The sequence below is a fragment of the Cuculus canorus genome, chromosome 2, assembly GCF_017976375.1.
Source record: "Cuculus canorus isolate bCucCan1 chromosome 2, bCucCan1.pri, whole genome shotgun sequence".
Taxonomy (NCBI): Eukaryota; Metazoa; Chordata; class Aves; order Cuculiformes; family Cuculidae; genus Cuculus; species Cuculus canorus.
In genome coordinates this window covers 35,282,513-35,296,340 of record NC_071402.1, presented here as the reverse complement: position 1 = coordinate 35,296,340, position 13,828 = coordinate 35,282,513, and the positions used below count along the sequence as shown (strand labels likewise).

The 13,828-nt window shown below is 37.6% G+C and overlaps 1 protein-coding gene across 19 annotated transcripts in view; it reads right to left on the bottom strand.

The window, feature by feature from the left end:
- Nucleotides 1-975: 975 nt before the first annotated feature.
- EYA1 (EYA transcriptional coactivator and phosphatase 1) overlaps nt 976-13,828 on the bottom strand; it is a 162,215-nt gene continuing 149,362 nt past the window's right edge. For all 19 annotated transcript variants that reach the window (XM_054060253.1, XM_054060252.1, XM_054060250.1 and 16 more), the window contains 5 exons: nt 13,646-13,806; nt 13,325-13,439; nt 12,908-13,029; nt 10,858-10,958; nt 976-2,930 (listed from right to left, as the gene is read on the bottom strand). In XM_054060253.1, the coding sequence (XP_053916228.1) occupies nt 2,850-2,930; nt 10,858-10,958; nt 12,908-13,029; nt 13,325-13,439; nt 13,646-13,806 (580 nt within the window). In that variant the 3' untranslated portion in view covers nt 976-2,849. The remainder of the gene's footprint in view (nt 2,931-10,857; nt 10,959-12,907; nt 13,030-13,324; nt 13,440-13,645; nt 13,807-13,828) is intronic.

Here is a 13,828-nt window from a genome sequence, read left to right as displayed (position 1 = left end):
CCCCCATCGTGTACTGAAATCGGGGATTGCCCCGACCCAGGTGCAGGACCTTACACTTGGCCTTGTTGAACCTCATGATGTTCTCAGAAGCCCACTTCTCCAGCCTGTCCAGGTCCCTCTGGATGACACCCCATCCTTCTGGTGTGGCAACTATACCACTCAGCTTGGTGTCATCTACAAGCTTGCTGAGGGTGCACTCAATCTTGCTGTCAATATCGTTGATAAAGATATTGAACAGCACCGGTCCCAGTACAGACCCCTGAGGGACACGACTTGTCAAGGATCTCCATCTGGACTTTGAGCCATTGACTACTACTCTTTGAATATGACCATCCAACCAGTCTCTTATCCACCTTACCGTCCACCCATCAAATCCATATCTCTTCAATTTAGAGAGTCATCAATTTAGCACATGGATTGCTTCGGATGACATTGACAGGCACTGCGGCACCTAACATTCAGGCATTTATTTCTGTGAGATGCTTAGGCACACATTTCCAGGACACCATACACCAAGTCCCTGTTCTGCACTGACCTCCTCTAGTTCCTGTTGACAATCAAAACAACCTTCTGTAAACTAGATGCAAATACTTTTCATCCTGTTTAATGTCTCAGCTTGGCACAAGTAGGTGAAAAACTTGGTGACAGCAAAGAGATGAGAGATGTTTCTGCGTTCCTGATGTACAGAGAAAGAAATATCATGGGCTTGCATACAAGACAATCACTTAATATGTTCACAAATCAATTTTATTAATTTAAAACAAAATTAATGAAGAAAAATTCTGTACACAATTGCTGACACAACACACTTTTTGTACAATAAGGCCCAGATAAACTGTTCATGTTTTTCAGTCTGCAAGTGACTAAAAATTGAAAAGAGCCAGGAAAAAAAAAAAAAAAAGAGACAACCAACCCCCCATCACTGTCTACTTTGCTTGAGGAAAAAAACAAAACAAAACAAAACAAAAGGCTAATTATAGTCTCAATTCTAAAAACTACCCACAACGTGCTTTATGTACGTATGTGAGTACGGCGTGATTTCCAGCTCTCAGACTGGGTGAAGTAAAGCACATGTGCAAGTCTTGGTAGGATAAAAACCTCTCCGTTGGTAATAAAGCAATCCACAAATATTGAATTCTAGCAGCAATATGATTCCTCCAATAGAGAAGGATGTTGGTGTGTTGCTACATTGGTGCTTTGTAGCTTTGCAGGTAGCTGTTTCAAGGCTGGTATTTTTAGCAAAAGAAAACAAGAAGAAAAGCTGTAGAATGAACCAACAAAGCCACAGCTTCTTTTTAATGAAGAGATTTAAACTGGGTAAAGGGAATTGGTACAATTAAAGCCGAAGAGTCAGACTAACAGTTTATCTGACCAAGTAGCTCATGGCCTTCAGGATCAGAAAAGTTACAAGTCACAGACAGACACAGTTTAGGTTTTTCCTGTAAATGGGTATAGACAAAGTGAATTTTAACACCTTGGCTATTTCAGTATTTCCATTGCCGGCAATGGATGTTATATCTTAGGAAAAACTGACTCCTGGTGGAAGAGGATTAAAAAACTTAAATGTATATGAGTATCCTTGTTCAATTTCTCCAAAATATTCCCTTTTCTAATTTCTAAAAATAACAATGATGATATTTCCTTCATTTTTAGATGAGAAAAAAAAATATTCGGTACCAAGATTCCAGTTTAAGTCATGTCTTAAAATATATTTGTATTCTCTCTCTATTTCTTTATGGAATGAATCTGCTAATTTCTTTCAATACTTAAAAAAAGGGGCTAATATGTTAACTTTAAAAGAGGAAACAGAAAAGAGCAAAGGATTCCTCTTCAGTTGCGTTTTATCTATATTTCCTTTGTGAGGGGAAAGAAACCAATCTGTTCATAATCAGAGTAGGTGAGAGAAGAAAAAGGTAGAGAAACAGCTGAGAAGAACAAAATCCAATTCTTATTGACACTTGACATCCATGCTTTTGGTCTTGACAAATTTATCTAAAAAAATCCATTATCTACATATTTATATCCAACACATTGATAAGGCACAGCACAACAGTTTGTGCACACGTGGCCTCATTCTTCACCAACAAGGCATTACTATCTTTCAATAGCATTTACCTTAACAATATGTAAAAGAATCATTATTACAAATTTACACAAAAATTCTTCCTGTACATGATTGTCTCAGTGATGTACCTATTAGTTTAAATTAGACATATTTTAAACTACTCTGTAATGTGCTAAAATCAAAAGTAGTTGTTGTACCATAAGGCAAAGGCTTATAATAGCCTTTAATCCTATTATACATATCCTTAGTTATATGATGTCAAAATATAGTCTGTTCATAAATAAGATGTACAGAGTACCCTGGGTATGAGAAACCAAAAAGTAAACCTTCTTTACAAGAAAATTACTCCACTGGTATTTTTTGAAAATTCTCAGTCTTCATTGTGCAATCAAGTTGCTCTGTTGAAGAAACGGCGTGTGTCACACTGAAGAGTCTAAAAACTACAAAGCATTTGCAGGTCCTTTTTTTCTTCACAGGTATGAACCTTGTATTTCCTTTTTTTTTTTTTTTCCTTCTCTATTTCTTTTTGGTAGCTAATACAGTGAGTTGTTCAAATATTTGCATGGCTTATTTTCGTTGGAATTGCAGTACCAGAATCAACAGCTGTTCTGAAGAAAAAAGACATGCTCCTCCGTTTACTGAAAGGGCAAGGGTTAAGACCAATTGCAGCTGTATGTCAACATGTTGAAATCACAAAGTTCTGTAGTCCAATGCTGACACAAGACACAGGCATCCCGTCCACGGGCAGAAGGAGGCTCTGGGGTTTCAAAGTGCTGCTGAGCTGCTACAAGTACTCCAGTTCCAAGGCATGGTGAAGGGCCATAAGGTCAGAGTGGCTTGAGATCCTCCAAAATGGCATAGCATGCTGTGAACAGCACAGACAACATGTAAAAATAACCCCAAGCATTCTGGTATTTAGACCCACCCATTGTCTCTCGCAAGGATAAGGGAACACTGAGAGCAGGCAAAGAGTTCTTAAAACCTCAAACCTTCCATGTTTAATTTGTTTCTCTGACTCACCTCCTCAGCATATATTCTTAATAATAGAAAATCTATTTACCAACAGGAACAACAACAAACACGTCAGGAGATTATAAGGAATGGAGGGGTTTCTCATTTCCTTATAAGAAAAACAGATTTCAGCACATTGCGGAAGAAAATATTATTTCTAGAAAAAAAATAAAGAAAAATAGCCTATATGTGAAACATGTGGGTAGCATGAGGAAGGGAACAGAACTTGATTTAAAAAACAAAAAAGAAAGGAAGTGAAAGTTTTTTTGATTATGAAAATGTGTTTGCTCCTTGTGGAAATATCCCTGGCAGGTGAATTAAGAACATAGCCATGGTGATTCAGAATAGCTCATGTGTTGCTCACATCACTTTTAAAGTAATTTTCTCTCAGTGGTTTGTATAACATCGCTCATTGTTAGCACTGATTTTAAAACATCTTTTCCATATGGGACAAGTTTAAAATAAATACATTTTTTTTTTTCCTATTAGCTGTAATAAAATCTGTCTGGAACACAAATATCTTTGCAAACAACCTGAATAAACAAAAAAACCGAAACACCAGGAAAAAGCACACATTACCTCAACCATGAAGGGTAAAAATCTGATTAAGAACTATCTTTATACTCCAAACCAGGGTTTATAGTGTCAGCAAGAACTTTTGCATAAATAAAAATAAAGATAGCTATCAGTTTGCTTGACAAAAATATTTTATAAACCTCATGGGAAAATAGTTTCAACTCAACAATATTCTGAAGGCTAACGTGGTTATATTCACCTATTAATTGGGTTAACTTGTGTCCTGGCTTCCTTAGGAGGCAAACCACAAGCATTTTACTATTGCAATTGCTTCTGAGTTCCCCAAGCATTTTATCTACTACTTTTCAGAAAGGTTTCCTCTGTCCTCCTTCAGCACTTCCTGAGTAAATTCTAATTCTACTGAAACCAGTGGCAAAATTCCATCTCTTCTGATTATTACTTCTATGTTGACCTCCGTTTTTCATTCAGGTCTTCTCAAATTTTAAGTGAGCGAAAAATTTTGAAAATGATGTCAAACTCTGTTTCGAGCTGCAACCTTACTGTATGCCCTGTAATTTTACCTTTCACCTAAGTCAGAAGGCAAACAAACTTAGCCAGGGCCTGTCATAAACTTCTCTTTAGAAGATCAGGTAAGCATCTGTCTGTTGGTGTATAAATAATTATTATTTTTAGAAGAATGCTGCTTCAGTCCACATAATAATATGATGATGAATTGAGTTGAACTTATAGAAATGTAATCATGTAAGTAGCAGCAAATCTCTCTGAAGTCAGCTGGCAACTGTTAAGGAGTGATCAACTGGCACTCTTCTGAGAGTCAGAGAAGATAATGCTGCATTAATCAATATTAATAAGTAAGACTAAAGAGTCATACACGATCAGCAAGGGAGCACAGTAAGGAATCTGGAAAATGCACACTCAATGAAGAACAAGTGTTACCAAGTATGGTTGCACAGTAAGAGGGACTACAGAGTCAAGGGGGTGGCAGTGAGAAGCCAGTGCTCCTGTTTCAGGGTTTGTACTTCAGAAGAGCTCTAGTCTGCAGTCATGGAAAAAGTGACCATTAGCAGCTGGAGAGCATTTGGTGAGCACCAAGACAATATATTCTTGTTTAGTTCTATCTAAAATATTTTTTTTCCTCTCTAAAATCAGTCCAGGATGTTAATCAGAGCATAGTAAGCAGGAATGAGTAGAAGGTCTGTTTCAATATGACATTTGTGATCTGAATTAAAGATTCTTTACTGAAGATACGTGAGTTTATTGAAGATAAATGAAGATAGCTGCTTATGGAGAGAACAAAGGTGCTATTGGAAGAAATATTTCTGTTATTTCCAGAACATTTGCACATATTAAGCCTTTCCTTAATGTCATGGTTTAGCTCTAGCCCTACTTAAGAAGGAAGTGTTAAAAACTGACTGTGGCACCTATTTTTTCTGCATCTTCAATGTAGACTTCCATTGTACTGTCTCTGTGCTTCACCAGCAACAGAAACTAGATGCGAGTAGCTCACTGAGTTACAAATCCATGTCCTACTGTCTTCCCTTTTATGTTATGCAGACAGTCTATCCTCTCCACTCTGTCAGTTCAGATACTGCTGCTTTTCAACTCATATCTTTCCTAAAGATTCTTTCCTTGCACCACATTCAGGAAACGAATGAGCAAGAACAAAAGGAAATAAAAATTCCTAATCTTGCTGTTCTCTGGGCTCTCCAAAAGCTTCTCTCTTCTGATAGACTGCAGCGTCTCCCTGGCAGAATTTATAACATCTGATACAAGTACTACATCAAGGACAAATGGGCACAGGTCTGTGCAGTGTTTCCCACCTGACTGCACTTGGCTGCTGGTGCTCAGCAGTGCTGCCTCCCTTTCTTGCATGTCTGCAGTTTCCCTCTTCTCTCAGAAGCCCGCTGCCGGGAGGGACCTGCCTGCTGTCCCTGCCAGCGAGCCATCACTCCCTACTTTTCTTAGTCATCTTGGCACCAGCTCTGCCTCAAACACTGGGTCAGGGAGGTATAAAGAGCATACCTAAGAAGTGGTGTGGCAAACAGTTTAGTAGATGCCTGCCTTTGAGTAGTGTCTCTGCAGAAGCCAAGATTCAATGACATGGACGGACTCCAAGGTCATACAGCAGACCAATGAATAAGAACTGTAGTAATAAATTCTTGGCTTCCAGCTCCTACTTCATGCAGCTCCAGCATTATATTGCTTCCCTAGTAACAACCTCGGCATCACAGAACATACACACACCAGGCAGCCTGGGCAGTTAAAAGACCCTGATTGATTTAACAGAAGGTTTAGCTTCTGCTAAGTCAAATCACAGCAACTCTTGCTAGATGTCAATAAGCAATATTGAGTTTTGGATTACCCTCAGCTGTTTATGGTCAGATTTTAAACAAAAATCTTCTGTGGTCATTATTTTGGTACATCTTTTAATTTCAAATTAACTTCAGTGTCTTCAGTTTCATTTATGTCTGTCCGTGAAAAGAGTATACCTCCACCTATTCTAGCTAGTCACAGGAGTGAGACGTGGAATGATTATGCCTGGAGAGTCCCATGGAAGCAAAGAGGTTGTGTATACCTCAGCATGATAATTATTTTCAGTTCTCCTGCACACAGGTCAAAAGACCAGCAGCACACTCCCAAGAAATAAAGCATGCCAGGAACGTGGTTGCTGCATGGTGCTGGAATCTGCACTGGTGCTCTCCACACACTCAAATGTGACCAATTCAGGTCTCCAGCAGTCTGACCCTACAGCACAGCCTTCACAGCTAGGAGGAGGGGAAGTAAACCTGATACAGATCTATATATATCTATAGGTATATTTGTGTATGTGTATCAAGTTTCACACATGTATTTGTCCCCATAAACATGCTTTTTCACAGGGCTCATGTAGTAATTTTTACTTTATATAAGATAACAAATTATTCTACAAAATTAAAACATTTAAAACATTTCAAGTAACAAAACAAAACCTTGTATGTTACTCCTGTATTAAAATGCCCCATTTAACCACTACTCAGCCCTGTTAAAAGTGGAAACACACCCGTGAGACAGAAGTATTTTTTCTTACTGAAAGACCATGCAAGAGTTTCTTTGTATATCTATTTACTAAATATTTCCTTCAGCAAACCATCCTTGCCAATACTTAGCACACGCATCATGTGCAACACGTCTTCTGAGCACACTGAAAAATGCTAATATCTCATTTGTGGCTGTGGGAGAATGGATGACATGCTAACTGTTAATAAATAGGTGGTGTAACTGTACGCATTAGTATCAAATGGAACTATAAGAGAGCTTTTCTTATTGCGTATTGGGCGAGTATGTATCTAGGCTGGCAGTAAAACAATGATTTTGTGCACTATTTCAGTATCTTCCAAGGAAACACAAAGCTTTTGTCTTTTAAAAAACGGGAATTGTTTTGTAGATGATACTTAGTAATAAATACATTTATGAACTCTTTGTTGACTTAATTTGGGTGAAATTTTGAAATGAAATATGGTGACAAAAGTTTGGTTTTGCTGTAGAAAGCAAGAAAAGTGAAATTATTAATTTAGTAAATCTAATAATTATAATACTATGAAATAGCCAAAAATATTAGGGTATATATTTCTGGAATAGAAACAATTTTATATTTTTCAGCATTTATTTACTAAAAGAAAAAACTTTAACTATTTTATTCAACAAAATAAAGTACTTCTATTAATACACATGCAAAACAAAACCATTTTTTGACAGCAACACTGAAAAGTGCAGACTATCCTCCTTCCCTTAAATGAATACATATTTATACAAAAACCTTACTCCTGAGATTTGTGACAGATTCAAATAGAAAACTCATCAGTTTCTGTCATCTTTCACCGTATTTTTGTTGTGTTCCTGCCAGACCTGCTAAGCGGTCGTCTTTACTTCCTACCCCAAGCCTGACCAGCACAGTGTGACTGTGAGCTTAAAAGCAGCGGCATATTGGATACCCATTTATATTCTACTTATTGCTCCACAAAGATTTATGATTTTTCCTCCAATTTCCCTCGGAGGCAGCATGACCATTTTGGAGACAAAGGGAGAAACTGATTTGCCCAGGCTCTCCTGAATCACCTGATTTAAAATCCAGCTCCTTAGTGCAGAAAGCCTCCTCCCTTGTCTCCTCTCACAAATTAGAAATGCTTTGGAGGGTTCTTCTGAGTAGAAAAAATTAAAGTTGTGGGGTTTTTTCTGCCTTATGACTATCTCCCAACTGTGCCTTCAAAACACAAAGGCAAAAGATGAGCTCAAACAAAACAAAGCAAAGCAAAACAAAACGCCAAGGCAACGGAATCCCTGTCAGAAAACCTCAGAAATAACTTGTGTAAATAGCTATGTCACCGCAACAGCTTTTGCCTGGTATTAGCAGCCACCCTGAGCACCTCTTGGCTCTTAAACCAGTTTCTCTCTCCTCTCTCTCTTTTCCTAGAGAAGCTGATCCAAAGGCAGCAACCTCTGTGCGAACCCTGGTGTTACAGCCACCCTGGCTGTATGCTGAACTGATCCAGAGGGGTACAATTATTCCTTATTCTGCAATGCAAACGTCCTGAGAATTTTAATTATCTTATAAAATATTTGCTGGAAGTGACAGCTCGACAAAGGTGTTGATACCATGGCTTGTCCTGTGCTATGTGAAATGTAAGAGCCTTTGGTTTCCTCTGTGTCTTATACTTATTTTCATCAATCAAAAGAGGCATTTCATGAAAAAACAGTCTATCCTAAAAATGGTTCTCAAAAGAGCAATGATCTTTTAAATGGCATTAAAAAGTTTCTATCATTGATTTTTACAATAATGACAATACTAACAAGATTTTAAATAGGTCTTTATTTTTGCTATTGTTCTATTAAATCAAGATTTTCTGTGAATGAAGGACAGACATGAAAATCTTGGTTGATAAAGAAGCAATTGATAAATTACTGGAAAATCATTTAATAACAAACCTTAACTCTCTTAACCCCTAAACTGGAAGTTCAGCTCTTTTTGCTAATGAAACACAGAATAAAAAAATATCTCAAATTGAAAACTCTCAAATTTAATTCGTTTGCATTGATATACTTACTTAAAAATATCCATTATAGTTTACATTTAATCAATGATGCTCTATTTAAAGAGTGTACTGTTTACGCGCTAAACAGTGTAAAGAAATGTACATAGACAAGCCAAACCACTTCACCAAAGTGTTGTGTGACAACACAAAAATTGTCCCTGTCCTGAGAATATTACAAAACCCCTTTGTAATGAGCACAAAAAGTGCTCATGGAAAGGAAGATAGAAAGGAACTGCCTAACCAAGTCCAGAAGATGAGCAAGGCGATGGAGTACATCATGGGATAGTTATGCCACTTTGGATTGATGGGCTTGGGGTGTTTTTGTAGGGGTAAATATTCTCCTGTTTTGTCAGCACACTCTCCAGAGAAGGTCTAGGCTTTTACTATTTTCTGATACAGTGATACTATACTCCTTACACAGGGCATATGTCTCTAAACAGTATACACTAAGGTCCTCACTTCCCCTAATAAAACTAAAAACAACCTGAGGAGCAGATAATCAAAACGACATCCTTTGAATTTGGAGCAGCTCCTTGTACCACAAGGTACTGTGTGGTTCTCGCTCTTGTCGGATGCCAGGGTCAAAACTTAAAAGGCAAACACTGTTTTCACCGTGTGAATTGATAAGCTCCTTTTTGGCAGAGTAAGAAGCAGGACAAGAATCACAGAAGCATTTTCCTTAATCAAATTAATAGTTTCTGCAGAAAGGCAGGGCTGCTGGTCTACTTATTGACTTCTCTGGCATTGCTGCAGCAGATAATTTAGCCCAGAGCATCTAGCATGATTTGAATCTGAAAATTCCTTCCACTGAGAAGGAATACACAGGAGTAATGGTACAAAGGAACTTTCTATACCAGTACTCCTCTTTGCAACTGGAAAGGGTTTTTTTTATGCTTTTCTGAATCATGTTTCCTGTTGAAAATAGCATTGAATTAGATAATGTAACTGAAAAGACTACTCCTTCCATTATCATCTACAACACTATTTCACCAAGCAACAGAAAAGGAACAAAGAAAAGATTTTTTTTCCCCTGATCTTAAATGCAGCTTTTAAAGCGTAATCATTTACAGCGGGAAAACATTTCTCCACAAAGATAAAAGGGATTTCTGAAGGAAAAAGGAGCAAACTGTTCCCGTCAGTCCGCCAAAGGGATATATGAAACTGAGACTCTGTGAAGTGCCGGGACGAGCCGGGAACCTACCCACAACGCTTCGGGGGCACAAACCCTAGATTTCATGAAGTAAAACCAGTCAATGGTTGTTAAAATGCCATGCACACTGATTAGTTTCACTTCTCCAATTTAGAAAGTTACAGTGGAAACAGATATAGAAATACCACAGAGAGTTTCATGGTAAAAAAGCAGCTGTGTAAAAGCAATATACCTATAAAAGGAAGCAAGAACTGAAATGCACATTTTCCTACTTTTTCTCCTATTGTTCAAATAGCTAATATTATGCCTCATTCCTCCAAGTAAAGACTCTGTATCTGCTGAAATTGGGTAGAATAGCAAGGCTAGGAATACTTCCTATTACTTGTCTGGACGAAGTACTGCTATTTATGAAGCTTACTCCACACTGAGAGAAAAAAAAGGTGACTTTTTCCTTTCTTCCCAGAGGAAAGCAAAAAAGCATAGTCAAATAGTATCTTCTGCTCAGTTAACTGAGATTATGAATGCAGGACAAGCCACAAGTAGTTACCTGAATGCAGAATCCAAATTATGGATGCACAAGAAAATTGGAATTTATGTATACCTGCTCCAGTCCTACATAGTTTTTCAAGGTGAGACATATACATATTTCATATAGTCAAATAGCACAGTGCCTTTGATCAGCAAGAATTGCCATATTTTGCTTATATTCCTAACATCCAATGTGGTATTTTGGGTTGCCAATGAAAATAGAACTATTAGTTCCTGGCACAAAAGCTGGGGTCCATTTTTTGGCTCCTTTTTAAAATACATCAAGCATACATATCTAGCTTCCTGTGTCTTTTGGAGAACCACAGGGTACATTATTATTAACAGTTTTATGCAGCTTTCTACTAGGTGTGGTCAAAACATATTTCATTAAGCGAACATATAAAATCCATTGTCAATGTATGCTGCCCCGTGTTGTAGAAAAGACAATTTTACTTTCAGACTCTTGAAATCAACCCACATTGAAAAGAGACCATTACCTTTTTTGCACCTTGCTCTTCTTCAACACCATCCCCTATAACAACATACACTACTTTTCTTCCAAATCTTTGAATTATTCGTTCAAAACAACTTTCCTTTCCTGAAAGAAAAAGATCACACTATTTAATATAGGTGGTGATGGGATGACATCAAATAAATCACTTTTCAGCCCAGATCTCCCCAACGATTTGAATGCATATTTAGAGCTACTGAAAGAGAAGATCCTCTGCTGCAGGACAATGTATCGAGGGTGACTGCAGCTTTACTTCTGCCACAACAGCTGATGGGCAACCTTGCAATCTGCTCTGTGAGTCCTCTAGTACACACAGATGTAGATAAAGGACACATATACTTTAGTACACAGTGGACTAGAGGCCTGCAATATCAACTTTCTCATCTCCTTCCCTAACCTGAGACAGGTTTTTGGGGAAATTTCCTTACCAGAAGAATTCTCTACTGGGTCTTTACAGCCAGTATCCTGAACTGAACAAATTGATTGAATCTGAGTTGAAATTCTAGCTATTTCTCCGCAATCTGTGACAAGATTAATCATAGCGCCTGAAACAGTAGTATCCTGACTTAGAAGGTCACCCAAAAGATTTAGATTTAAAGGCTTGTAATCCAATACATTGGCAAGGTCCTTGATCCTGCACTACCATCCATTAATGTGGCTCATTACTTCACTGCACAAACCCAGGGACATCATCCCAGTGCTCCAGTCCTATATGTAGGTACTAATACTGGGAAGCTCCAGGTATTGGTACTGGGAAGCCAGAAAGAATGCTTACAGTCAAGTTTTCTCAAATGTCCCCATTCTAAAAGATCACTTCAGTTTGGTCATGGTACATGCTTACGCGTGTGGTAGCTTTAACCAACGGGAAAAATCACGTTTTTCAAAATAGTTATTTCAGCTACAGAGCAATATCAGTGTAAGAACAAACAGGTTGTAAATTAAAAACAAAAGGTTTCTGGCCAGCACAGAAGCCAACGTACTCAGTGATGCTCTTTAACAGTAGCACCACGCATAAGAAATCTCCAACACTAAGTCAAAACAGTGCTTGAGAATTTTGAATCATGTCATGTTACGAAAATCTCATATTTTCCCGTGACAGCTAGTGACTGAATGCAGTTCCAAGAATTCCCTTCTGTCCTGTGTATGTGAAATCACAACTGAATATTTATCAAAATGTATTTTAATTAAAATATGTATTATAATTCAAAGTTTTAATTTACTTTAAAGTTTTGACAGAGAGTACCATGACATTTATATCCAAAAACCAGTTTTAAATCTTTTATGGTAATGCTTTCAAATTTCTATATAAAAATCTTAACAGAATTTTCTTATAAAAAACAAAACTACACAAAAATAACCCATCATTTTTTCTTGGCCATTTGAGTTTCCTGTATTACAGATACTTAAGAACACATGAAAAATGTTTTCATGCAGCTCAGAATTCTGAGGGAATCTGAGACAGAACATATACGTCATAATCACGTTACTTCTACATACTCAAAAGAACAATTTTATATTGAACCAGAAAACAGAAATAAACACTGGCCCGGCTGAACCTTATTACAGTCAGTATGAATGAACTTAAGTAATTATATTTTGCAGCTATTATTCTTGCTTCTGGTAAATTGTTTACCGAAATTTGCTCCAGAGACTATGAAAACAGATGGACCCAGGCATTACTTTTGAAGAATTTCTTCTGTTAACCTGGGGAGACTGCAGTGTTATGTACTTGTAGCCTACTGAAAAGCCTTCTCAATTGATACATAGCCTCACAGTTTTGAGAAATGATGACAAAACAGCAATTACATTTCGTCTTGACAGAGGCTGCAGCAGAGCTATATGAAGCTTTCCGTTATAGATCAGGACAAACATCTGAAAAGCATTTTTAGGATGCTTTAGCAAGAAAAATGTTTCATGAGATCAGGTATTATTAATCTTCCTATTTCCTACAATAGAAGAAATAAATATAGACTACAATAAATTTTTATTCAGAATTACAGCTTCGAATGTATCCCAACATTATAGAAACAGCTCACCTATTTTAGTTGCACTGTAAATATTTTCTATGGGAAATACAACCCCTAGTCCATACAACAAGACTTTTGCCAGAGCTGGAATTAGCTGAGTAGTCGTTACGAGAATGTTCACACAGTTTGTCCTATGGAAGAGAAAATACAAACATCTTTTTTTTAACAAACCAAACCAAAACAAAACAAGGAAAACGTTCTCTCTCCTCTCAAAACCCCTCATCATCATTATTGCCGCTTTCAAATAAAGGTTTATTTTTCCACCTTGCAGGAGAGCAAGATACAGAGTGGCATGGTCAGACCAGATCAAGGAATGAGAAGAAGGTCTTCCAGGTTTATTATTTTGCCCATAGACCAGGCAGCCTCTTCTAGATCATCACCACACATCCTAAAGTTTCCCAGCTACCTCATACTCTTCATACGCACCTTGAATGAATGAGGGTGAGTGCTTTCAGTGCAAGTGTTAACCAAGAATCCGTCAAAGCTTCAATTTCTGCTCTTAGTTGTAACCAAGCCTCTCTTTTTGCTGGACCAAGCAGACCTGTGGAGTAGATAAGGGTATGTCTGCATTGAAATTAAGTAACGTTCTGTCATTTTCCTTCGCTTTCATTAGCTCAGAGACAATTTTCCACACATCACAAACTAAAGAGCTTGTTAAACATGACCATGTTAAAAAAGGAACAGAAACCGAAAGTTCTTCCTTTTTACTATTTGTCTATATTTGTTATATAATTCAAAGTCACTTGCCTCCAACATTATTTTTGTAGGTGTTATATATTTCTTTTACTCGTCTGTAGCGGAAAGCTAATTTTCGCATCCAGTCCACTCCTCCACGCACCCCTGTAGCGAGGCACAAATTCGCGCTGGTGGCAGCTGCGGGAAAGCCATCTGTTCCAAAGTTATAGGTGCTAGTCAGAGATAAGAAAACCC